This window comes from Mauremys reevesii, linkage group 22 (assembly GCF_016161935.1).
Source record: "Mauremys reevesii isolate NIE-2019 linkage group 22, ASM1616193v1, whole genome shotgun sequence".
NCBI classification, from domain to species: domain Eukaryota; kingdom Metazoa; phylum Chordata; order Testudines; family Geoemydidae; genus Mauremys; species Mauremys reevesii.
The window spans coordinates 22,323,161-22,347,629 of NC_052644.1; the positions used below are offsets into that span (position 1 = coordinate 22,323,161).

General features: G+C 69.2%; 2 protein-coding genes, 1 long non-coding RNA gene and 3 other non-coding genes across 8 annotated transcripts; 4 read left to right on the plus strand and 2 right to left on the minus strand.

Annotated features, from left to right (window-relative positions):
* Positions 1 to 1,236: 1,236 nt before the first annotated feature.
* Positions 1,237 to 8,265, minus strand: LOC120388483 (cathepsin D-like). The gene is given in 10 exon segments (XM_039510306.1): positions 1,237 to 1,499; positions 1,502 to 1,553; positions 2,146 to 2,244; positions 2,554 to 2,722; positions 3,497 to 3,603; positions 4,551 to 4,772; positions 4,968 to 5,086; positions 6,199 to 6,322; positions 7,041 to 7,185; positions 8,201 to 8,265. Coding segments are annotated over 10 exon segments (1,365 nt in total).
* A 1,879-nt stretch (positions 8,266 to 10,144) lies between these two features.
* Positions 10,145 to 19,228, minus strand: LOC120388291 (protein kinase C and casein kinase substrate in neurons 2 protein-like). Of its 3 annotated transcripts, none has more exons than XM_039510065.1 (10): positions 19,116 to 19,228; positions 17,184 to 17,251; positions 16,810 to 16,966; positions 15,826 to 16,061; positions 15,352 to 15,507; positions 14,646 to 14,821; positions 13,483 to 13,603; positions 12,757 to 12,857; positions 11,907 to 12,001; positions 10,145 to 10,543 (listed from the first exon to the last, which is right to left on the minus strand). In XM_039510065.1, exons 2-10 carry the CDS (start codon positions 17,241 to 17,243, stop codon positions 10,431 to 10,433), a joined length of 1,215 nt encoding a protein of 404 aa, XP_039365999.1. In that variant the 5' UTR covers positions 17,244 to 17,251; positions 19,116 to 19,228; the 3' UTR covers positions 10,145 to 10,430. The 3 variants fall into 3 exon arrangements, with proteins under 3 accessions (XP_039365999.1, XP_039366000.1, XP_039365998.1); XM_039510066.1 differs by lacking the exon at positions 19,116 to 19,228 and adding an exon at positions 17,565 to 17,697 and having other exon boundaries at positions 13,483 to 13,613; positions 14,656 to 14,821; XM_039510064.1 differs by having other exon boundaries at positions 10,146 to 10,543; positions 13,483 to 13,613; positions 14,656 to 14,821.
* Positions 19,229 to 21,304: 2,076 nt separating this feature from the next.
* Positions 21,305 to 23,334, plus strand: LOC120388391. Its single transcript, XR_005590551.1, has 4 exons — positions 21,305 to 21,435; positions 22,040 to 22,222; positions 22,487 to 22,596; positions 22,962 to 23,334. It is a non-coding gene; the product is annotated as an uncharacterized LOC120388391 (long non-coding RNA).
* LOC120388976 lies at positions 21,886 to 21,976 on the plus strand. Its single transcript, XR_005590700.1, has one exon. It is a non-coding gene; the product is annotated as a small nucleolar RNA SNORD88 (small nucleolar RNA).
* LOC120388975 lies at positions 22,298 to 22,388 on the plus strand. The gene has a single exon (XR_005590699.1). It is a non-coding gene; the product is annotated as a small nucleolar RNA SNORD88 (small nucleolar RNA).
* LOC120388974 lies at positions 22,790 to 22,880 on the plus strand. Its single transcript, XR_005590698.1, has one exon. It is a non-coding gene; the product is annotated as a small nucleolar RNA SNORD88 (small nucleolar RNA).
* Positions 23,335 to 24,469: the final 1,135 nt, after the last annotated feature.

Here is a 24,469-nt window from a genome sequence, read left to right on the forward strand (position 1 = left end):
CTCTGGTGCTTGTGGGAGAAATGTGGGGTCCGGCTCACCTGGGCCTCAGCCCATGACCCCCAGTCCAACGGGCTGGTGGAGAGGTTCAACGGGACGCTAAAGATGCTGCTGAAAACCTTTATGGACCAGCACCCGCAGGACTGGGACAAGTATTTACCCCACCTGCTGTTCGCGTACAGGGAGGTGCCCCAGGAGTCTACCGGGTTCTCGCCTTTCGAACTGTTGTATGGAAGGCGGGTAAGGGGGCCCCTGGACCTGATGAGAGACGAATGGGAGGGACTGTCTGGAGGGAGAGCCAGAGGTTTTAGTGAGATGCAGGGATTTCAACCTGTGAGCTGAGCTTGGCCTGGGGAGGGACAGGAGGGGAAGGCCGCTCCCGATGGACAATCAGTGGTGGAGAACGTCCTGACCTTCCGAGAGAGACTTGCCGAGCTCATGGGCCCGGCCAAGGAGAATCTGGCCCGAGCCCAGAGGAAGCAGAAGGTCTGGTGGGCCCGCGCCTTCGCCACCGGGGATCAAGTGATGGTTCTCATCCCCGTGAGGAAAAACAAGCTCCAGGCCGCCTGGCAAGGCCCTTTCAAGGTTGTCAAGCAGCGAAATGAGGTGAACTATGTGGTGGAGCTGTGGAACCGTGTCAAGGTGATGAAGCCGTGTGTGGGCACTGGGAGGAGCAGGGAGATGACCCGTTAGAAGATCTGTTCCCTGAGACAGGAGCTGGCTCCCCTCTCGGATCGGCAAACCCCTGCCCCGCAAGCTGAGACGGGGCCTGCCTCGGTTTCCCTGGGGTGCCGACCAAAACTAGCTGGGGATGGGAAATAAGGGGGTGACTTCGCTGGGGGATGATACCTGATGGCCGGCGTGTAAGGGATGGCAGCTGCCCTGCGTAACCTGAAGGTGGCGGGGAGGTGATACCTGGACAAAGGCTGGAGGAGGGGCCGGGGTGGGGTGGCTGGGGGAGGCAGGGGGAAGGGGTTTCAGTTTGGGGCTGGCTGGGGAGATGGGGCGGAGGCCAAGAACCGGGATCTGGGGTCCCCACCCGCCAAGAGGGACCTGACTGAGGGGTCCTGTTTCCTGTACCCACAAGCTCTGTTTTGGGCTGTTCCTGTCGGCTAATAAACCTTCTGTGTTACCGGCCGGCTGAGAGTCCCGGTGCAACGCAGGAAGTGGGGGGTGCAGGGCCCTGACTCCCCCACATTCCATGACACCAGCCCCCCCCCCCCACCCCCGCTCTAACCACTAGACCCCCCCTCCCGTCCCGGAGCTGTGGGTGGAACCCAGGCGTCCCGAGGCCCCGGTGTGTGTCGTGGGCTGGGGGGTGCTCAGGGCTGGGGGGTGGGTTTTGGGGCTGGCTGTGGTGCTGGGTGGGGGCGTCTCTCGCGGTGCCGGGGGAGGGGGCGACTTGGCCCGTGCCAGCCCCACGCGGTCCCGGTCCCGGTCGAACACCGTGTAGTACTGGCCCAGGAAGACGTCCCCCAAGATCCAGAGGGGGCCGGCGGGGGCACGTCCAGGGCCATGAACCCGCTGACGCAGACGGAGAGGCCCAGCTGCGTCACCTGGGGGGGGAGATGGGGGAGGGGGTCAGGCCGGGCCTAGGACGGACCCTGTGGGGCCAGCACGGCACCCCCTGGCCCCCTTCTCCCCCATGGGCCCCCTCCACCCCCAGGCCCAGCGCCCCCCAGAACTGCCTCCCTGGCCCCCATGGTCCCATGCCCCCTCACCCGTGAGCCCCGTGTCACCCCCTGGCCCCCCTTGCCCCAATGGGCCCATCCGACGCCCCCTCGCCCCAGGCCCGCGCCTCCCAGCACTGTCCCCTTCCCCATGGGGCCCCTGCCCCCATGGGCCCATCCGACGCCCCTCTGCCCCCAGGCCCTCGCCTCCCAGCACTGCCCCTTCCCCATGGGCCCAGCGCCCCAGCACTGCCCCCTTCCCCATGGGCCCCCGCCCCCATGGGCCCAGCACCCTCCAGCATGACACCCCCCTTTCCCCCCATGCCCCTGCCCAAGTCACAGCACCCCCAGCACTGCCCCTTCCCCCATGGGCCCCCGCCCCCATGGGCCCAGCACCCCCAGCACTGCCCCTTCCCCATGGGCCCCCCGCCCCCCATGGGCCCAGCCTGTGCCAGTGTCGCCCCCGGGGGGGCCTCACCTTCAGCACGTACTGCTCCCCCGTCAGGCTGAAGGGCTTCCCGCCCAGCACGAAGGAGACCTCGGGCAGGCCTGAGAGCTGGTCGCAATCCAGCAGGTACTGGGGGAGAGCGCGGGGGGTGAGGGGGTGTTAGACAGCCCCCCCACCACAGCCAGCAGGGGGCTCAGCATGCACGAGAACCCAGGAGTCCTGGCTCCTAGCCCCCCCGCTCTAACCACTAGCTCCCACTCCCCTCCCAGAGCCAGGGAGAGAACCCAGGAGTCCTGGCTCCCAGCCCCCCCCGTTCTAACCACCAGACCCCGCTCCCCACCCAGACCTGGGGGGAGATCCCAGGCGTCCCGGCTCCCAGCCCCCCCGGCTCTAACCCCTAGGCGCCTTGGCTAGAACCCAGGCGTCCGGCCCCCTTACCTGCCCATTGAGGGCGCGGAAGGGTCCCAGGGCCTTGTGCAGCGTCTTGATCTCCTTGCTGGGGCCCGCGATGAGGGAGGTGCCTGTGTCCACAATGGCCTGGCAGCCCCCCCGGCAGAGAGACGGCCTCTTGCACTGGTGCCCCCCCCGGGCCTTCTTCACCCGGATCCTGCGGAGAGGGGAGGCCGGGAGGGGGGTCAAGGGGAGGATGGGGGTACAGGGGATGGGGAGGGATTTGGGGGCTGGATGAGGGTTCAAGGGTGGGCTTCGGGGGGTTGAGTGTGGGGGTCCGGGCCTGGTTTTCGGGACCGAGCAGGGGTGGTTTGGAGGGCCAGGGGATCAGGGTCCCAGCGGGGTTGGGTGGAGATCTATGGGGTCCAGGAGTAATTCTGGGGGTTGGGGGCATTGGGGGTCAGGAGCTGTCTGTTGGGTGGGGTCAAGGGCCTGTGGGTCAGGTGGGGGTCCAGGGCTGTACTGAGGGCTGGGGGGGGATGTCCAGGGGTTCTGGGGGTTGGGTGGGGATCCTGAGGGGTTGGGGGACCCTTGGGGGTTCTGGGAGTCAGGTGGGGGGCCAGCTGGTTGGGGAGGGTCCAGAGGCTCGGGGGTGTCGAAGGGCTCATGGGGCGGTTCCGGGGGGTGCAGAGGGTTGGGGAGGTCCAGGGGGGATCGGAGGGTCAGGTGGGGGCCCAGGGGGTCAGGGAGAATCCAGAGGCTTGGGGATATTGGGAATCTGGGGGGTTCAGGGAGATCCTGGGGTTGGGGAGGTCTGGGGGGGTTTCTGGGAATCAGAGGGAGGTCTGGAGGTTCGGGGGGGGGGGTCCAAGGGCTTGGGGGGGGGGTACTGAGGACTGGGAGGGGTCCCGGGGAGTCCAGAGAGTTGGGGAGGTCTGGGAGGTTCCAGGGGGGGCTCCAGAGGCTTTAGGGGGGTCCGGGGGGTACTCACCTGTCCACCTTGACCTGCCAGTAGGCCTTGCGGGACACGGGCACATAATGCAGCTCCCCCTCGTACAGCCCCGGGTCCGTGCCCCCCAGCAGCAGCTCGCCCCCGTCCTCCGCCGAGCCCCTGCAACCGGGGTGAGAGAGAGTGGGGGGCTGGGGATCTCAGGCAGGAGGGGGCGGGGGGCTGGCTGGGGAACTCAGGTACTGGGGGGCTTTGGGGTCCAGGTGCCGGGGATCTGAGGACACCGCGGGGCTCAGGGGTCCGGGCGCTGGGGGTTCAAGCACACCGGGTGGCTCTGGGGTCTGGGCGCTGGGGGGCTTTGGGGTCAAAGGGCACCGAGGGACTCAGGGGTCTGGGTCCTGGGGGGCTTGGGGGTCAAAGGACACTGAGGGACTCAGGGTGCTGGGGGCTCAGGGGTCTGGGGGGCTCTGGGGTAGGACACTGAGGGACTCAGGGGTCCGGCCACCAGGGGCTCAGGGGTCTGGGTCCTGGGGGGCTCAGGGGTCAAAGGGCGCCGGGAGCTCTGGGGTCGAAGGGCACCGAGAGACTCGGGGTCTGGGGGCTGAGAGGTCTGTGTGCTGGGAGGCTCAGGGGTCTGAGTGCTGGGGGGCTCTGGAGGGGCTCAGGGGTCTGCGTGCCAGTGGATCTGGGGTCTGGGCTCTGGGGGGCTCTGGGGTCGAAGGGCACCGGTGGCTCTGGGGTCTGGGTGCTGGGGGGCTCAGGGGTCGAAGGGCGCCGAGGGACTCGGGGTCCGGGCACCGGTGACTCTGGGGTCGAAGGGCGCTGGGGGCTCTGGGGTCTGGGTGCTGGGGGGCTCTGGGGTCGAAGGGCACTGAGGGACTCGGGGTCCGGGTGCCAAGGGATTCGGGGTCCGGGCGCCGGTGGCTCTGGGGTCGAAGGGCGCCGGTGGCTCTGGGGTCGAAGGGCGCCGGGGGCTCTGGGGTCTGGGCGTTGGGGGGCTCTGGGGTCGAAGGGCACTGAGGGACTCGGGGTCCGGGCACCAAGGGACTCGGGGTCCGGGCACCGGTGGCTCTGGGGTCGAAGGGCACCGAGGGACGCAGGGCGCCGGGGGCTCTGACCTGCGGAGGTGGAAGGAGAAGACGTTCTGGTCCAGCAGCCCCTGCGCCATCATGCTGTCGAAGAGGGGGGTGACCCCGCGCACCGAGAGGCCGGGGTACCCCATCCCCAGGATCCCGTCGAACTTGGCTGCCACGAACACCAGCCCCGGCAGCTCCACGGCCTCGGCGAACGTCTGGTTCTCCACCGTCAGGTTGGACACCTGGGAGCAGAGCTGGGCTGGAACCCAGGAGTCCTGGCTCCTGGCCCCTCCCCGCCAACCACTAGATCCCCAATCCCCTCCCAGATCCGGGGAGAGAACCCAGGCGTCCTGGCTCCCCACCCCCGCTCCAACCACTAGACCCCACTCCCCTCCCTGAGCCGGGGAGAGAACCCAGGCGTCCGGGCCCCCACTCACGGTGATCGTGTCCTGGCTGAGGAAACCCTTCAGGCTGCCGCTCCCATAGTGGATGGAGAACTTGCTGTGGTTGCGTTTGTGGGTGCAGGAGAAGAGCGAGTAGTAGTGAGTGTGCACCCCTGGGGGGAGAGGGGGGGTCAGGAGAGACAGACACAGCCCCCCTGACAGAGCCCCCTGTGCACCCCTGGGGGGAGAGGGGGGTCAGGAGAGACAGACACAGCCCCCCTGACAGAGCCCCCCCAAACAGAGCCCCCTGGGCAGAGGGGGGGGGGTCAGGAGAGACAGACACAGCCCCCCTGACAGAGCCCCCTGTGCACCCCTGGGGGGAGAGGGGGGGTCAGGAGAGACAGACACAGCCCCCCTGACAGAGCCCCCCCAACAGAGCCCCCTGGGCAGAGAGGGGGGGTCAGGAGAAACAGACACAGCCCCCCTGACAGAACCCCCCCCAACAGAGCCCCCTGGGCAGAGGGGGGGGTCAGGAGAAACAGACACAGCCCCCCTGACAGAGCACCCCCAAAAGAGCCCCCTGGGCAGAGAGGGGGGGTCAGGAGAAACAGACACAGCCCCCCTGACAGAACCCCCCCCAACAGAGCCCCCTGGGCAGAGGGGGGGGTCAGGAGAGACAGACACAGCCCCCCTGACAGAGCCCCCCCAAACAGAGCCCCCTGGGCAGAGAGGGGGGGTCAGGAGAGACAGACACAGCCCCCCTGACAGAGCCCCCCCAAACAGAGCCCCCTGGGCAGAGAGGGGGGGTCAGGAGAGACAGACACAGCCCCCCTGACAGAGCCCCCCCAAACAGAGCCCCCTGGGCAGAGAGGGGGGGTCAGGAGAGACTGACAGAGCCCCCCCAAACAGAGCCCCCTGGGCAGAGGGGGGGGTCAGGAGAGACAGACACAGCCCCCCTGACAGAGCCCCCCCAACAGAGCCCCCTGGGCAGAGAGGGGGGGTCAGGAGAAACAGACACAGCCCCCCTGACAGAGCCCCCCCAAACAGAGCCCCCTGGGCAGAGAGGGGGGGTCAGGAGAAACAGACACAGCCCCCCTGACAGAACCCCCCCCAACAGAGCCCCCTGGGTGGGGGGGGCCAGGAGAGACAGACACAGCTCCCCCCCAAGAGAGCCCCCGTGCACCCCTGGCGGGAGAGGGGGGACAGGACAGACACAGCCCCCCCCGACAGAGCCCCCCTGGGGAGAGGGGGGACAGGACGGACACCCCCCAGCCCCCCCACTCACAGCATGCCAGGTGCAGGAGGGAGCAGCTGGCCGAAGGCACCCACAGGTCGGACGAGCCCGTGTCGAAGACGACGCTGAACCGCTGGGGGGGCGTCCCGACCCCGATCTCCCCATAGTACTGGGCCTGGGGGGGTCAGCGCCGAGGGTCAGCGCCCAGCCTGGCCCCCCAGCGCCCCCGCCCAGCCCCCCAGTGCTGTCCCCTACCCCCCAGCCACAGCCCCACAGAGCCCCTGCCCACTCCCAGCCCCCCAGTGCCGTCCCCTGCCCCCCAGTCCAGGGCCCCCAGAGCCACAGCCCCCTCCCATCCCCCCAGTGCCATCCCCTACCCCCAGCCCCAGCCCCACAGAACCCCTGTCCTCCCAGCCCCCAGTGCCGTCCCCTGCCCCCAGTCCCAGACTCACAGAACCCCTGCCCCTCCCAGCCCCCAGTGCCATCCCCTGCCCCAGAGCCCCGCCCCACCCCAGCCCCCAGTGCCATCCCCACAGAGCCCCTGCTCTCCCCAGCCCGGCCCCCAGTGCCACAGCCCCTCCCAGCCCTGCAGTGCCATCCCCTGCCCCAGCCACAGCCCCCAGAGTCCCCGCCACTCCCAGCCCCCAGTGCCATCCCCACAGAGCCCCTGCTCTCCCCCAGCCCGGCCCCAGTGCCACAGCCCCTCCCAGCCCTGCAGTGCCATCCCCTGTCCCACAGACTCCTCCCAGCCCCAAACCTCCCCAGCGTCAGCCTCTTCCCACAAACCACCCCCCAGCACAGCCCCCTGCCCCCCACATCCTCTCCCCACTCCCGTTCAGCGCAGCCCCCCCAGGCTGAGTGGCCCTAGGGCTGGGTTTGGGGGGGTCACTCACGTCCATGTAATTGTGCAGACGCTGGGGGGCAGCTGAGCGGCTGTGGGACCCCCTGCCCCGCCCCCTGCCAGCCCCCAGGTCGGCAATGGGGAGCCCCCTCCCGCCGAACCGGCTCCGGACTGAAGGGAACTTCCGCAGGGGGATCCTGTCGGAGAGAGAGGGGGGGTCAGTGCAGGGAAACCACGGGACCCCCCCCGGGACCTCCCTGAACCCCCCCTGAGCCAGCCAGTCCCTGCCCTGGGGCCAGATGGGACCCGGTGCCCCCTAGTGGGGACAGGCCCCTGCCCCATTCCCCGCCCCCCTGAGCCCGCCAGTCCCTGCCCCGGGGCCAGATGGGACCCGGTGCCCCCTAGTGGGGACAGGCCCCTGCCCCATTCCCCGCCCCCCTGAGCCCGCCAGTCCCTGCCCTGGGGCCGGGTGGGAGCCGGTGCCCCCCGGAGGGGACAGGCCCTGGGCCCCATTCCCTGCCCCCTGAGCCAGCCAGTCCCTGCCCTGGGGCCGGATGGGAGCAGTGGAGGTACCAGTCCCACGCAGGGGCCTGGAACTGGCCGGACTGGTCGGGGGACTGGCTGGGTGGGGCAAGCTCAGAAATTCCCATAGTGTGTGGGGCACCTGGAGCCTTTGATCTGCTGTGCCAGGCAGCCCCTGCCCACGCTGGCACCTGCGTCATCCCAGCCGTGACCCCGCTCACCCCCTCCCTCCCTCGGCGGGGAGAGAACCCAGGTGTCCTAGTTCCCAGCCACCAGTTCTAACCACTAGACTCCCCTCCCAGAGCCAGGGAGAGAACCCAGGAGTTCTGGCTCCCAGCCCCCCCTGCTCTAACCACTAGACCCCACTCCCCTCCCAGAGCCAGGGAGAGAACCCAGGAGTCCTGGCTCCCAGCCCCCCTGCTCTAACCACTAGAGACCACTCCCCTCCCAGAGCCAGGGAGAAAACCCAGAAGTCCTGGCTCCCAGCCCCCCCCAACCACTAGACCTCACTCCCCTCCCAGAGCCAGGAGAGAACCCAGGCATCCGGGCTCCCAACCCCTGCTCTAACCACTCGACCCCACCCCCCTCCCAGTGCCCCGGAGACAACCCAGTAGTCCTGGCTCCCCGCCCCCCCCCCCGCAACCATTCCCCTCCCCTCTCAGACAGGACCCAGGCGTCCGGGGCCCTCACCGGATCAGTGCCTGGGTGCTGAGCGCCAGCAGCAGCAGGAGGGTGGCCCAGCCCGGGGCCCCCATCGTGTCCGGTGCGATGGCGGCTGTCAGTCCGTCTGGCCCCAGGCCCGGGAGCCGCCTCCTCCCACTGGCTGGGTCACCTGGGGTGCAGCGCCTGATTGGCCGGGAGCCCCTGGGGCTCAGGCTCAGATTGGCCCAGGCCTCCTGGGGTGCAGCACCCCATTGGCCCTGGCTCTGCCAGCAAGGCAGCCGTGGGCGGGGTGTCACCGGGGCGCCCCACGGCCTGGCTGGGGGCGGGAGCTGGGCGCTGGGCCTGGGGGGGGGTATCGGGGGGGGCTCCTGCCCCTCGGCCCCCCTCAAACCCTGTCCCCTTCCCCACAGCCCCACAGCCCCCAGCCTGCACCATAACCCTCCCCACCCCCACAGCCCTCCCCTCCCCTCACTGCCCCATAGCCCTCCCACAGCCCCAGCCTGCACCATAACCCTCCCCACCCCCCAGCCCCCAGCCTGCACCATAACCCTCCCACAGCCCCACAGACCTCCCCTCCCCTCACTGCCCCATAACCCTCCCACAGCCCCCAGCCTGCACCATAACCCTCCCCAGCCCCAGCCTGCAGCATAACCTCCCCAACCCCACAGCCCCACAGACCTCCCCACAGCCCCCAGCCTGCACCATAACCCTCCCACCCCCACAGACCTCCCCAACCCCTCACTGCCCCATAACCCTCCCCACAGCCCCCAACCTGCACCATAACCCTCCCCCCCTGCAGCCCTATAACCTCCCCATAGACCTCCCCACAGCCCCATAGACCTCCCCTCCCCTCACTGCCCCATAGCCCTCCCCACAGCCCCCAACCTGCACCATAACCCTCCCCTTCCCCTGCTTCCTATAACCCTCCTCACAGCCCCATAGCCCTCCCCACAGCCCCCTTGCCCCCTTCCCACAGCTCTATAGACCCACAGAGCTCCCCACAGCCCCCAACCTGCACCAGAACCCTCCCCCCCCCCACAGCCCCACAGCCCTCCCCACAGCCCCCAACCTGCACCATAACCTCCCACAGCCCCATAGCCCTCACCACAGCCCACAGCCAGCACCATAACGCTCCCACCCCATAGCCCCATAGCCCTCCCCACAGCCCCCAACCTGCACTATAACCCTCCACACACCCACAGCCCCACAGCCCCCAACCTACACCATAGCCTTCCCCACCCCCACAGCCCTATAAACCTCCCCACAGCCCCATAGCCATTGCCACAGCTCCTCCCCGCCCCCCTTCCCCACAGCCCCATAGCCCTCCCACAGCCCCCAACCTGCACCATAACCCTCCCCTGCAGCCCTATAACCCTCCCCATGGCCCCATAGCCTCCTCCCCCTCGCCCACAGCCCCATACACTGCAGCATATCCCCCACCCTGCTCCCTTCCCCACAGCCCTCCCCACAGCCCCCCAACTTGCTCCATAATCCTCCCTTTCCCCTTCCCCACCAGCCCCTCCCTGCACCATAATCCTCCCCACAGCTCCATAACCCTTCCCCCTTCCCCACAGCCCCCGAACCTGTACCTTAACCCTACCCCTCCCCCACTGCCCCATAATCCTCCCTACAGCCCCATTCCCGTCCCCTCCCCCACAGCGCCATAAGTCTCCCCCTCCCCACTGACCCAGAACCCTTCCCACAGCCCCATAACTCTCCCTGCCCCCTCCCTGAAGCCCCCCAACCTGCACCATAACCCTCCCTATAGCCCCCTTGGCCCATCTACCCTGCCCCCTCTACTGCCCCCCACATCTGTCTGCCCCTCACTCCCGACCTGCAGCCCCCTGCTAGCCCAGTCCTGCCCCCCCCCCCGGCTCTGCTGGTGCCCCTGCAGCGAGGCGCATTGGGGAGTGGGGGGTCCGGGAGGGGTTGCACGTCAGGGATGGACTCAGACTCTGGGGGTGGGGGGTTAAGTGTTTATTGTTGTTTCTGTAGGAGCCGAGGGAGCCCCAGACACGGGGGACCTGGGCGGGGGGGAAATCATAGATGGAGTCTGGGGGCGGGTGGGTGGGTCACCTGCTATCAGGGCTCCCCTGAGATCTCTCCCCCAACAGCCCCCCTGGGCGGATGGGCCTGTGGATTGGGGAAAGGGAGGGCTGGCTGTTGGGGGGGGCTGGGCAGGGCCCCCCCTTCCCATCCCTGCCGCAGCTGACGGTGGGTGGCGGGGTGCAGCCTCCCGCGGAGAGGGGCTCCGAGGTCAGGGCACCGGCTGCACGTAGTTGGCGGGGTACAGCCCCACGCGCCCCCCGTCCGTCACCCCCTTGCACCAGCCCTGGGGGTCCTGCTCCTCCAGCTTCGTCAGCTCCTCCCCTGCAAGGACAGGCAGCACGTTAGGGGGTGGGGGGGCTCATTGGGTCTGCTCGGTGTGGAGTGAGGTCAGGGGGGTAGTCAGTGGGGATTGGGTCCATCGGGAGGGTCTGTTGGGGATAGGCTCAGTGGGGTGGGGATCCGTTAAGGGCATGGGGTCCATGGGGGTAGGGGATCCATTGGGGGCAGTGCAGGGTGGGGTCTGTCGGGAGTGGGGTATGTGTGTGGGGGGTCCAACGGGGGGTGTCTTGGGTCTGTCAGCAGATGGGCAGTGGAGCATGGTTGGGGTCCATTCAGGGGATGGGGTCTGTTGGGGAGGGGGTATGTGGGGTGGGGTGGGCTGTGTCAGGGAAGGGCTCGTGTGGGAGTCCGGGAGGGTGTCAGGATCCAGCTGGGGATGGGCTGGGGTGGTCCTGTGGAGGCAGGGGGCAGGGTCCAGCTGGGGATGGGCTGGGGACTTGGGGGCAGGGGCAGGGCCCAGGCGGAGGATGGGATGGGGGCTCAGGGGCAGGGCCCAGCCGGGGATGGGCTGGGGGCTCAGGGGCAGGGCAGCAGGGCCCAGCCGGGGATGGGCTGGGGGGGGCAGGGCCCAGCCGGGGATGGGCTGTGGGGCTCAGGGGCAGGCGGCAGGGCCCAGCCGGGATGGGCTGGCCCAGGCGGGGATGGGCTGGGCCCAGCCGGGGATGGGCTGGGGCCAGCCGGGGATGGGCTGGGGGCTCAGGGGCAGGGCAGCAGGGCCCAGCCGGGGATGGGCTGGGGGCCGCGAGTGGATGGGCTGGGCCCAGCTGGGGATGGGCTGGGGCCCAGCCGGGGATGGGCTGTGGGGCTCAGGGGCAGGGCGGCAGGGCCCAGCCGGGGATGGGCTGGGCAGGGCCCAGGCGGGATGGGCTGGGGACTCGGGGTGGGGCAGGGCCCAGCCGGGGATGGGCTGGGGGCTCGGGGGCAGGGCCCAGGTGGGGATGGGCTGGATGGGCTGGGGGTCTCGGGGGCAGGGGCAGGGCCCAGGTGGGGATGGGCTGGCAGGGCCCAGGCGGGGATGGGCTGGGGACTTGGGGGCAGGGCAGATGGGCTGGGGGCGGGGCAGATGGGCTGGGGGATTGGGGCAGGCCCAGCTGGGGATGGGCTGTGGGGCTCAGGGGCAGGGCCCAGCCGGGGATGGGCTGTGGGGCTCAGGGGCAGGCCCAGCCGGGATGGGCTGGGGCTGGGGCAGGGCCCAGGTGGGGATGGGCTGGGGGCTCGGGGGCAGGGCAGCAGGGCCCAGCCGGGGATGGGCTGGGGTCTCGGGGGCAGGGGCAGGGCCCAGGTGGGGATGGGCTGGGGTCTGGGCGCAGGGCCCAGCCGGGATTGGGGGCAGGGTCGCGCTCACCCGCAGTGAAGCTCAGCTCGTCCGGCTCCTGCCCGGCGTAGTCGTAAATGGCCCGAACCCGCTGGCCCAGAACCGGCGCCGGCACCTCGGCCGCACTGCGGGGGCAGGGGAGGGGGTGAGACGGGGCGGAGCTCCTGGGGGACACGCCCACACCCGAGCCCCCCCGGGCCCCACAGGGCCCCCCCGAGAATATCGTATTCTGTAGGGTTGCAACGCTTTGCCCCAGGCCCCCGAACCCTCTGGGGGCCCTGCTGGGGGGGGCAGGGTTTGCCGGGAGGTTGGGGTCTCCCGGGGGGGGAGCGGGGCTGGTGGGTCATCGTAGGTGTCCTGGGGGTTGTTGCCATCCCAAGGGGGCTGTGGGCAGCAAATGAGGCAGGGTCCCCCTGGCTCCCCCCCCGCCTGCCCCCCCTGCTCACCTGCCCCCCCGCCTGCCCACCCACCCTGCTCGCCTGCCCCCCCGCCCTGCTCACCTGCCCCCCCGCCTGCCCCCCCTCCCTGCTCGCCTGCCCGCCCGCCCTGCTCGCCTGCGCCCCTGCCGGGCCCCCCTCCCTGCTCGCCTGCCCCCCCGCCCTGCTCGCCTGCCCCCGCTCACCTGCCCCACCTGCCTCGCCCGCCTGCCCCTGCCTGCCCCTGCCTGCCCCCTGCTCACCTGCCCCCGCCTGCCCCCGCCCTGCTCGCCTGCCCCACCCTGCTCGCCTGCCCCCTGCTCACCTGTCCCCCACCCGCCTGCCCCCACCCTGCTCACCTGCCCCCACCTGCCTGCCCCCCACCCTGCTCACCTGCCCCACCTGCTGCCCTGCCCCGCTCACCTGACCCGCCCCCCCCTGCTCGCCCGCCCCCCCCCGCTCACCTGCCCGGGGCCAGGCGGATGCTCTGCAGCGGCACTTTCTCCTCCTCCTGCCCCGGTGGCGGCACCTTGGGGCTCGGCTGCTCCCACTCCGGGCTCCACGCCTGTGGGGGTGGAAATGGGGGCTCCCAGCCAGACCCATACTTGCTTGGGGGGTGGGGGGAGCTCTGGGGGGTCCCATGCAGATGGGCCCAGAGCTGGATCTGCCGAGCTGGGCTCGGGGTGGTGGGGGGCTGATGAAATGGGGATTTTCCCTTCTTGTGCCCTGTGTGTCCTGCTGTTTTGCATGGAGGCCGTGTGTGCCTCAGTTTCCCTGGGGGCTGCACCAGGGTCTAGGTGGTGGGGATATGGGCCAGGCAGCTGGAAGCGAGTCAGGCTCGGGGGGCTTGGGGGAGGGGCAGGGCCATGGCTCTGGGCTCCCCGACCCCCAAGATGGACTCCCTGATTTCTGCGCTAACGAGCTCTGCCCCACGCTGTGGTGCTGGCGGGTCTGTGTTCCCGGCCGGCGGAGAGTCACGTCTGGCTGCGGAGGGGGGGGCAGGACCCTCTGGCTCCCCCGGCCCCCCCCCCGGTGCACTCGCTGCGGGAAGCGCACGGGGGGAGGGGGATGCTGGATGCTCCGGGGTCAGACCCAGGAAGGTGGAAGCTCACAGAGAGCCCCCCCCCCCCCGAGTCCCGCCTGGCTCCCTACGGGCATCGCCCCCGTGACTCCGTGACAGGGGGTCTCACCTCGAACTCGGGCCATGCCATGGCCATGCCGGGCCCGCGCTGGCGGCGCCACCAGTCCAGGTCCTGGCGGGCGCTGATGTCGCTGATGGCCTGGCGGAGCTGGGTCTGCGCAGCCTGCACCCTGCGGTGGGGGGGGGGGTGGGGGGCATCAGCTCCCCCAACGGGGGGGTGTTGTCTGAGTCCAACACCCCCCCCAACCCAGCCTCCTTCATCCCCCCAACTCCTCCCCTGGCCTGGGATGGGCGGGGGTCCAGCCAGTGGGGAGGGGTGTCTCTCTTACCCGGGTTGGGCGGGGTCCAGCTGACGGGGATCTCTCTTACTCGGGGGCTCTAGCCGGCGGGGGGAGGGGTCTCTCTTACCCAGGGTGGGGGGGGGTCATCCCCGTGGAGGAGGAGACTCACTTACCGGGGGTGGGCGGGGTCCAGCCAGTGGGGATCTCTCTTACTCGGGGGCTCTAGCCGGCGGGGAGGGTCTCTCTTACCCAGGGTGGGGAGTCCTGCCAGTGGAGGAGGAGTCTCTCTTACCTGGGGTGGGCGGGGGGTCCAGCTGGTGGGGGAGGGGTCTCTCTTACCCGGGATGGGCGGGGGGTCCAGCCAGCGGGGGAGGGGTGTCTCCCTTACCCGGGGTGGGCGGGGGGTCCAGACAGCGGGGGAGGGGTGTCTCTCTTACCCGGGGTGGGCGGTGGGGTTCAGCCAGCATGGGGAGGGGTCTCTCTGACCCGGGATGGGCGGGGGTCCAGCCAGCGGGGAGGGTGTCTCTCTTACCCGGGGTGGGCGGGGGTCCAGCCAGCGGGGAGGGTCTCTCTTACCCGGGGTGGGCGGGGTCCAGCCAGCGGGGAGGGGTCTCTCTTACCCAGGGTGGGGTTCCAGCCAGCAGGGGAGGGGTCTCTCTTACCCGGGGTGGGCGGGGTCCAGCCGGCGGGGAGGGGTCTCTCTTACCCAGGGTGGGCGGGGTCCAGCCAGTGGGGAGGGGTGTCTCTCTTACCCGGGGTGGGCGGGGGTTTAGCCAGCGGGGAGGGTGTCTCTCTTACCGGGGTGGGCGGGGTCCAGCCAGCGGGGAGGGGTCTCTCTTACCTGGGGTGGGCGGGGTCCAGCCAGCGGGGAGGGTGTCTCTCTTACCCGGGGTGGGCGGGGGTCCAGCTGGCGGGAGGGTGTCTCTCTTCCCCCGGGGGGGCGGTGGGGTCCAGCCGGCGCTGCAGAGCCGCCAAGGCCTCCTTGAGGAACTCGATGCGTCTCTGCTCGAACTCCTGGCCCTGCTCGAAGACCGACTCCATCTCCTCCACGTAGCGCGGGCTGGCCCGGCTCAGCTCCGCCAGCGCCTGCTCGTAGTGCTGCCGCTCCTGGGGGGCAGGGCCGTCAGGGGGGCACCGGGGGCGGGGCAGCCCCAAGGCCGGGAGAAGAACGCGCCTCCCTGGGACCCGGGGGAGGCTCTGTGCCGGGGCGGGAGCCCAGCAGTCTGGACGAACGAGGAGGGCGGGGGGGGGTTCGTTAACCAGGAGGGGGAATTTGGAGGAACACGGCGGGTGCCTCAGTTTCCCCTGTGAGTTGCACTGTGCCCTGCGGGTGGCGCAGGGCTGGTTACTCCCTGAGGGGCCCAGAGATGCAGCTGGGACCTGCGCCGGGTGTCTGGGGCCTGGCCCCGGAGACCCAATCACCTGGACATTGGCTACCTGGCAGCTAGCGGCCGTGGAGGGGTGGCCGGCCGGATCTGAGCAGCCAGGAAGCAAAGGATGGGGGGGGCGGCGGGAGGAAGCCGTGGGGCTGACCCTGGCGGAAGAGCGGGACCCCTGGGGGTCCGACCCACGGACGGGAGCCTCCCCGAGGCTGGACCCGGTGCCGGGGAGAGGGGGCCGCGGCCGGGCGCGCTCACCTTGTGTGTCTCCAGGGTGTGGCGCTGGCGTTCCTCCCGCAGGGCGCGCTGGCGGTCGGGGGCCAGGGGGGGCCCCCCCGGGGCCAGCTGCTCCCGCCCCGCGGCCGCGTGCTCCTTGCGGCAGGCCCGGTGGTACGAGGCTTTGGCCTTCTCCACCTGGGGGAGGGGCGAAACCAGGGGCTGCAACCGGGGCTGGGACCCCCAGGGCCTCTGACCCCCCCCCACTCCGCAGCCCCCGCTGACTCCCACCCCGTGGACCCCAGTGACCCCCCACGACCCTCCCTGATCCCCATAGCCACCCCCGGCAACCTCCGTCCAGTGCCCCCTGTGCAGCGCCCCCCACTCTGAATGCACCCCCCATACACTGGGCCCCAATGCACCCCCATGCATTGACCCCCATGTGGCCCCCACCCCTGCCCCTCCCGGGCAGCACCCCGCAGCGTGGCGCCCCACCCCCTGCCCCGCAGCACCCACCTTGCGCAGGCGGCGGGCCCAGGGTTTCTGGGCCCGCCGGAAGCCGCTCTCCAGATCGCGGGCCTCGCGGAAGCCGCCCAGCAGCTTGCGGTGGTAGTTGTCCCGCTGCCAGCCCCGCAGGCGAGCCAGCTCCTCCGCCAGCAGCGCCCGCTGCGTGTCCCGGTGCAGCCGGCCCAGCCGCTCCGTGGTGTCCAGGAAGGCCTGCCAGGCCCGGCGCACCGAGCCGTACAGGGGGCCTGCGGGAGAGCGGAGATGGGGCGCCGGGCTGCAGGGGGGTGGGGCGGGGGGCTCGGTAGGGGTGCCGTGCTGCAGGGGATGGGGGCTCTGTAGGGGCGCCATGCTGGAGGGTGGGGCAGAGGCTCAGTAGAAGGTACTAGGGTGCAGGGGTGGGGTGGGGGCTCAGTAGGGCGCTGGGTTGCAGGGGTGGGGACTCAGTAGGGGCACCGTGCTGGAGGTGGGTGGGGCGGGGGCTCAGTAGGGGCGCCGGGCTGCAGGGGTGGGGCTGGGGGCTTGGTAGGGGTGCCCTGCTGCAGGGGCTGGGGTGGAGGCTCAATAGGGGTGCCACGCTGGAGTGGGGTGGGGCAGGAGGCTCAGTAGGGGTGCCCTGCTGCAGGGGTGGGGCAGGGGCTCGGTGTGGGGTGCTGGGTTGCAGGGGTGGGTTGGGGGCTCGGTGGGGCACTGGGTTGAAGGGGTGGGGTGGGGGCTCAGTAGGGGCGCCAGGCTGCAGGGGGGTGGGTTGGGGGCTCGGTGGAGGGCGCTGGGTTGCAGGGGGGTGGGGGGCTCAGTAGGGGGCGCCGTGCTGGAGGGGGGTGGGGCGGGGGGCTCAGTAGGGGGCGCCGGGCTGCAGGGGGGTGGGCTGGGGGCTCGGTAGGGGCGCCACGCTGGATGGGGTGGGGGCTCGGTGTGGGGTGCCCTACTGCAGGGAGGTGGGCGGGGGCTCAGTGGGGGGCACCACGCAGCAGGGGTCACGGGGTGGGGACTCACTCGCATCCACCAGGGGGCGCCACTTCTGCACCCAGGCCCCCATGTGCCGGGCGTAGCTGCCTTCGATTCGCGCCCGGTCCCGGAAGCAGCCGACCAGCTGGTCGCAGACCTGGGACCCCTCCTCCAGCCGCCGCACCGTGCGCTGGTACCGGTTCGGCTGGGGGGGGGCCCAGACATGGGGGGGTCAGACGCAGCTGGAGCCCCCCCACCAATTCACCCCCCCCATCCCATGTCGCCCCGACCCCGGGGGGATGTGGTGTGTGAGTGGTGCAACCTTCCCCTACGCTGACCCCCCCCCAGCCGCAGAGCCAGCCCCACCCAGAACCCAAGTGCAGGGACCGAGCCCCCATCCCGTGGCCCCCCCAGCCGCTCACCATCCAGAAGCTGTCGCTGGGGGGCTCATCCCCGGCCACCTCACTGTAGATCTCCGACATGGTCCAACCTGTGGGGGGGGGGGGTGAGATCTACCTGAACGGTCCCTTCCCCAGCCCTCCAGGGACCCCCCCCCGAGCCTGACCCCCCCTCCTGGGTCCCCTCCCACTTGGGCCCCCACAGGAAGACTAGCGTCCCCTTCCCAAGCACCCCCACAATGACCTTCTCTCCCCACGGCCAAACCTCCCGCTCCCCTCCCCGGTCAGTGCGTCGGAGCCCCACGGCCCAGCCGCAGCCCCACAGCAAACCCCCAGCTGCACAGGGAACCCCAGACCACGCTCCAGGCCCACACGCCCCACACCCGCCATCCCCTCGGCCGGTACCTTGTGGGGCTGGTGCTGCCCGGGGCCCAGCAGAGCCCGGCTGCAGCGCGGGGCGGCTGGGGGTGGGGGGGTGTCGGGCGCTGATGTGGAGCCGGGCGGCGCAGGGAACATGTGTTAGCAGTTAGGGAAGATGGAGCCGCGCCACAGAGCAGCTCCAGCCAGCAGGCCGATGGGGCGGCTCCTGCATCGGGTCCCCCCCCCGCCCGCCTGTCACCAGGGCGGCTGTCAGGGGGCACCCTGCTTCCACCATCGCCCGCCTTCCCAGGAGCCTCCCCCACCTCGCTAGGGGTCACCACAGGGCCACTAGGGGCTACCGTGGCATTGCCAAGGGCTGCACCGGGGTCGCTAGGGGTCGCCGTGGCATTGCCAAGGGCTTTGCTGGCATCGCTAGGGGTCGCCATGACACTGCCAAGGGCCTTGCTGGTGTCACTAGGGGTTGCCGTGGTGTCGCTCGGGGCTACCGTGACAGTGCCAAGGGCCTTGCTGGCATCGCTAGGGGTCACCATGACACTGCCAAGGGCCTTGCTGGCGTCGCTAGGGGTCGCCATGACACCGCCAAGGGCCTTGCTGGCATCGCTAGGGGTCGTCGTGGCGTCTCCTTCCATGGCAGCCAAGCCCGGATGCGGGGACCCAAGTCCCCGCCTTAGTGGGATAGGCCTTGCTCTTTTTTTTGCGGGGGGGGGGAGATTCTGGCTCCACATGGGGGCTGCTCCCCCCCCCTCGCAGCAGGGCAAGTGTCTCGGGCGCCCCATAAGACCTGACTGGGGCTGCCTGGAAACGCTCCCCCCTCCCCATGGGCCTCTGCTTCGGACCCCCCAGGGATCTGCCCCCCTGCTCTTCCCTCTCCCCTCCCTGGAGTCTCCCCCCCTGCCCCCCCCTCCCGCCGCCAGGACCAGGGTTGACACTGGGTGAGAAACTGGAAAAAAGTTAAGGGGAGGGGGTAGGGACAGAGAACAGGCTTCCCAGGCCTGTCCCCTCCCCTCAGCCCCCCTCTGGCCCTGCCCCCCTCCTTCCCACACGCTCCTGGCATCTGCGCCGGGATTTTCCAGCCACTTGCCCGGGCCAGGAAGAAGGGAAAATAAAGGCAGAAGGGAAGACTGGGGGGGGGCCAGGACCCGCCATGACCCTGGGGGGGGCAGCAACGGGGGAAGGGCCATGGGTGAGTTTCTCCCCCATCCTGGCTGCTCCCTCCCAACTCTGGTGCCCCCCCTTCCCCCCTCTCTTCTCTGCCCCCTCCACCTCTCCCCACCCCATGGAAACCCCTCCTCTCTCAGCAGCTGTGCAGATGCGTCTCCCAACCACCAGCCCCCGCCCGGCCCTGTCCTCAGCCCCCTCTGCCCACCCCAATTCCCATCTCCCCACTCCCTTCCCCTCCACCCCACCCCATCCTCTGAGCCCCCTCCAATTCCTCCCCCACCCCTCTCCTCCCAGCCCTCCAATGCTCCTGAATCCCCCCCGTCCTCCCCCACACCCCACTCCTCCCTACTGGGACATGGGGGGGGGCGGCGCTGGTGGGGGGCTCCCAGCCCACTTCCCCTCCCTTTCACTCACCCCTTCCTCTCTCTGGGTGTCTCTCCCTCTCTGCACTGCGGCTCCAGGATTCCTGGGCAGGGAATGTCAGATTTCAAGGGGAGGGGGCTGGGGGCTCCTGACACACATGGGCCGTTAACCCCTTCAGCGCCCCGCACAGCTCAAAGGGCCTGGCTGGACACTGCTGTGGGGAAGCTCGCAGCGCTGGGGTCCCCACATGGAGGCACTGCTGTGGGGAAGCTCGCAGCACTGGGGTCCCCGCCTGGAGGCACTGCTGTGGGGAAGCTCGCAGTGCTGGGGTCCCCGGCTTGGGGGCACTGCTGTGGGGAAGCTCGCAGCGCTGAGGACACTGGCCTGAGGGCACTGCTGGGGGGAAGCTCACAGCGCCAGGGTCCCCGGCTTGGGGGCACTGCTGCGGGGAAGCTCGCAGTGCCGGGGTCCCCGGCTTGAGGGCACTGCTGCGGGGAAGCTCGCAGCACTGCAAAGCTCTCACACACACGTCACCACTCCCGACATGCCCCGGCCGCCCCACCCCGAGCAGCTGTGGCAGCTGTTCCCCTGGGTTATTTCCAGGCAGCCTGGACGGAGGCATAGCTCCCCCCCCCACACTGCTGCCATGGGGCTGCTCGGGGCCCAGAGCCAGCCGTCCCCAGGGGCAGGCGTGGGGCTGGGACATCCCGTGCCAGGCAGAGCTGTAAAAATAACCAGCGCGGCCCCCGCAGCCAGCCCCGCCCAGGCCCGGCTCGGCCAGGGATATTTCTGGCTCCTGGGCCCGGTGTCTTGTTTCCAGGGCTAGTAGCAATTCAAGGAGAAGGACCCCCGGGGGCTGGGGCCAGGCTCAGGGCTGGGGGTGCCCAGGGGCTGGGATCTAGGTTGCTGGGATACAATGGGGGAGACAGGCCCATGTCTCAGTTCTGGGGGTTCCTGGGGGATGGGATATGGCGGGGGAGGGACAGGGATGTGTTTCAGTTCTGGGGTTCCTGGGGATGGGATATAGCGGGAGGGACAGGGACGTGTCTCAGTTCTGGGGGGTCCTGGGGATGGGATATAGCGGGGAGGGACAGGGACGTGTCTCCGTTCTGGGGTTCCTGGGGATGGGATATAGCGGGGAGGGGGACAGGGACGTGTTTCAGTTCTGGGGTTCCTGGGGATGGGATATAGCGGGGAGGGACAGGGACGTGTTTCAGTTCAGGGGTTCCTGGGGATGGGATATAGCGGGGAGGACAGGGACGTGTCTCAGTTCAGGGGTTCCTGGGGATGGGATGTAGCGGGGAGGGGACAGGGACGTGTCTCAGTTCTGGGGGTTCCTGGGGGATGGGATATAGCGGGGAGGGGGACAGGGACGTGTCTCAGTTCTGGGGTTTCCTGGGGATGGGATGTAGCGGGGAGGACAGGGACGTGTCTCCGTTCTGGGGTTCCTGGGGATGGGATATAGCGGGGGAGGGACAGGGACGTGTTTCAGTTCTGGGGGTTCCTGGGGGATGGGATGTAGCGGGGAGGAGACAGGGACGTGTTTCAGTTCTGGGGGTTCCTGGGGGATGGGATATAGCGGGGGAGGGGAGACAGGGACGTGTATCAGTTCTGGGGTTCCTGGGGATGGGATATAGCGGGGAGGACAGGGACGTGTTTCTGTTCTGGGGGTTCCTGGGGGATGGGATATAGCGGGGGAGGGGAGACAGGGACGTGTTTCAGTTCTGGGGGTTCCTGGGGGATGGGATATAGCGGGGGAGGGGGGACAGGGACGTGTCTCAGTTCTGGGGGTTCCTGGGGGATGGGATATAGCGGGGGAGGGGAGACAGGGACGTGTCTCCGTTCTGGGGATTCCTGCTCCCCACACCCCACCACGGCCTCTCCCCCGCCCCTTCTCAGGCTCCTCCCCCACTTTAGGCTCCTCCCCACTCCCAGGCCCTGCCCCTCCCTTTCTAGGCCCCACCCCTCCCTAGACCCCTCTTAGGTCCCGCCCCTTCTGCATCCCCACCCCATTCCTAGGCCCCGCCCCCTCTCCGTTCCTAGTCCCGCTCCCCACTCCCGGGCCCTCCCCTCACCCTATTCCTGGGCCCCGCCCCCGGAGGGCTGCCCTTCCAGGTGCCTGTCCCGCTCTCGCACAGAGATACCCCCTCCCCTCCCGCCCCTTCCCTCTAGGGCTCTCCTCCTCCCCCTCCCCACAGCCCCGTCCCCGCGCCGGGAGAGGAGAGGCGAGGTCCTGGCCTTTCCGTCAGGCGTCCAGTGGGCAGCCCCGGCCCGGGGGTCCTCTCGGGGAGCTTTAAATACCGAGGCCCCAGCACGGACCGCCCCACGTGGAGCAGAGCGGGGCTGGCTGGGGCCACGTGCGGGCTGACGGGTGAGCGGTGCGGGGCGCCCGGGAGGGATTGGGGGGAGCTGCGGGGATGGTGGTCTGGGGAGGGATAAATAGGGGAGCTGGGGGAGGAGCTGGGGGTGGCCTGGGGAGGGAGGGATTGGGGGTTGGGGGGCTCCTGGGGAGGGATAGATGGGGAGGAGCTGGGGAGGGATAAATGGGGATCCGGGGAGGCGCTGGGGGTGGCCTGGGGAGGGAGGGATTGAGGAGCTGGGGCGGGATAGATGTGAGGAATGGGGATCTGGGAGGAAGTTGGGGGCGGTGGCCAGGGGCGGGGTAGTTAATGGGGAGCCCTGGGGTCAGGAGTGATAGGAGAAGTGGGGTGACCTGGAGATGGGGTGAGCGGGGAGGCTTGGGGGAAGGGAATGGTGGTATTAAGGAGAGCTGGCGAGGGTTGGGGGTGTAGGGGGGGCTGGGTTTGTACTGGGGGGGCTGGGTACCCGATGATGTCAGCACTGGGCTCCGAACTCCTTTGAGGATATCGGTGCCTCCTGGGGACTTGACACCCTGGGGGACTGAGGGGGCTGGACTTGGGAGGGGGAGCAAGGTTGGGGTGGAGGTGCCCTGCTAATGCTCCTCTCTTCTCTAGCTGCTCAGCAGTGATCCCGCCATGGATGAGTGGTGGGGTGCCCAGGCGGGGCTGCTGTCCCTGGGGAGAGACCCCCCCCCACACACACACCGTGATCTGACCTGGGGGAGGCTGGAGGAATGGAGCTGCGATACTGCCCTGCAGAGACCCATGCTCACTGGGGTGCAGTGAGCCCCCTGGCTGGTAGGTATTGGGCTGATGCTGCCCTGTGCCCCCATAGAACCCAAATTCTGGGGAACCCCAGCCTGGGGCAGGGGGGGTCCCCAATGATGTCAGCACTGGGCTCTGAACTCCAGTGACGAAATCAGTGCCTCCTGGGGACTTGACACCCTGGGAGACTGAGGGGGCTTGGAGGGGGGGGCAGTGCACCCCTCCTTCCAGCTTGACCCTGTTCTGGGGGCTCTGAGCTGGGGTGCATTGCTGACTGTGGGTCTGCTCTTCCACCAGGTGCTGTGCAGTGACCATGGGGTGGTGCTGGCGTTGTGGGGGTAAAAATTCACCAAGACTGTGACCTACCCCACACTTCTGCAAGGACCTCCCTGCAGCCCCCCAGACTGGTGAGTATCGGAGGTGGGGGGAAGCAGCCTAGGTCCCACCTCCCCAAATGCTATGAGGTGTGGGGGAGGGATATTGGGAGCAGCTGGGGGTGGGGTTGAATGGGGGTCCTGGGGTATGTGATTTAGGGGGTGGAGGAGAATGTGGGGCTGGGGCTTGATGCAGGGTGGAAGGAGGATGAGTGGGGAGGCTGGGGGTCCCCAATGATGTCAGCACTGGGCTCCGAACTCCTGTGACGAAATCAGTGCCTCCCAGGGACTTGACACCCTGGGGGACTGAGGGGGCTGCGGCTGGGATTGTGGGGCAGTGATGGATTGGGGGGCAGGGAGCTGCACAGAGGCTAATGCAGCCCGTGTTTCTCTTCCAGGTGCCAAGACCCTGCATGTGCTGAGGAGTCAGGATTCTTGGGTTCTGTTGCCAGTGCGCCCCCTGCCGCCGCCTTGAGGCCTGCTGATCGGGGGTGTGGGGTTCACATACTCTCCCTGCTGATCCCCCAGCAGCTCCTGTCCTGCCAATAAAGTCGTGTTGGTCTGAATGGAGCCCTGGGCTGAGTTGCTTGTGGTCCTGGGGGGGATTGGAGAGGGGTGGCCCAGGGCCCTCTCACATCAGCTGGGGAAAAATGACTTCTGGGGCTGGGACCTTGCTCAGTGGCTGCTCGGCCTTGGTACGGTGGGGAGCGGGTACCTTGCTGCTTACCGCTGCCCTGTGCCCCCTTGCCATGGGGCGGGGGGGACCTCCCCCAACCACAAGGAATCTGCCCCTCACTGGGCTGACTCCCTGCCTGTGTAGAAGAGCAGCAGGGGTGATTGAGTCTCCTGTGTGCCTCCATTCCCCCCTTGGGGGTTGTGCCATAGGGCAGCAATGGGTCAGACACAGGGGAGCTGGAACTGACCAGGCCCATGGAGAATCCCCTCAGCTGGCTGGGGGGCACAGGGGCTTCACCTTGTTGCCCCAAGGCTGGGGGGTGTCTGTAAATTCCCCCTTGGGCTGGATTCTCAGCAGGGAGACAAGGGGCACTGGTGCTGAAAGCCCAGTGGGAGGCCACAGGCCTATGTGGGTGGGGTCCTTGGGGATGAGTGCACTAAAGGGAGGGGGCTGCAGGTGGGGGTGTAGGACAGGGCAGATTGCCTGGGTCTAGCTAAGACTTCTCGCCCTCCACTCAGGTGGGGGGGGGGCTGGGGTTTGCCCCAGCCTGGGCTGACAGATGCAGGGTCCAGCGAGGCTTCTCTCCTTCCCCCATTAGGTTGGCAGGGATCTCCGCTATCTGGGGTGTCTGAGCCCTTCTGCCTTAACCTGTTGGCCTAGAAAGGGGGGGTGGGCACTGCAGGCCCCCAGGCCTGGCTTGATGTGTAGGGGGGGTGGAGCTGGGCCCCACCCTGGGTGAACTAGTTACTCAGGCTCTGAGAGCGCCAAACCACGAACCCACCCTTCATGCCCTGGGTGGGGGGGGAGGGTGTTGCACCCAGGGTGGGGGTGGCTGCTGCCAGCTGTGCCCCTAGTGCAGTGATTCGGTACTGGTGACCCCTTTCACATAGGAAGTGTCTGAGTGTGACCCCCGCCCTTATAAATTAAGAACACTTTTAAAAATATATTTCACACCATTATAAATGCTGGAGGCAAAGTGGGGTTGGGGGTGGAGGCTGACAGCTCGTGACCCCTCACCTATCTTCACGACCCCCAGTTTGAGAACCTCTGCCCTGGTGTGTGCTGGGGTTGCCTTCCACCCATCCAGCTGGTGACCAAATGGTGGCAGTAGGGGGATACTGCCCAGCGGGATGGTGCTGCTTGTCAGCACTCATGGGTGGAGAAGAGCACCCCCCACCCGTGTGTTTGATTTGGGGGGGGGGGTGCCCAGCTGGGGGCAAAGCCTCGGCT

Bases quoted from the DNA above. Each gene is read 5' to 3' on its own strand.
- LOC120388291 (XM_039510065.1), bottom strand. From the start codon at position 17,243: ATGTCGGAGATCTACAGTGAGGTGGCCGGGGATGAGCCCCCCAGCGAC. The intron at 13,604-14,645 runs GGAAGAGAGACA...CCCCCACCGCAG, and splicing joins GACCCCACCGCCCCCCCGGG to GGTGCAGGCTGCGCAGACCC. The intron at 10,544-11,906 runs GTGAGCGCGACC...CTGTCCTTGCAG, and splicing joins CGAGCTGAGCTTCACTGCGG to GGGAGGAGCTGACGAAGCTG.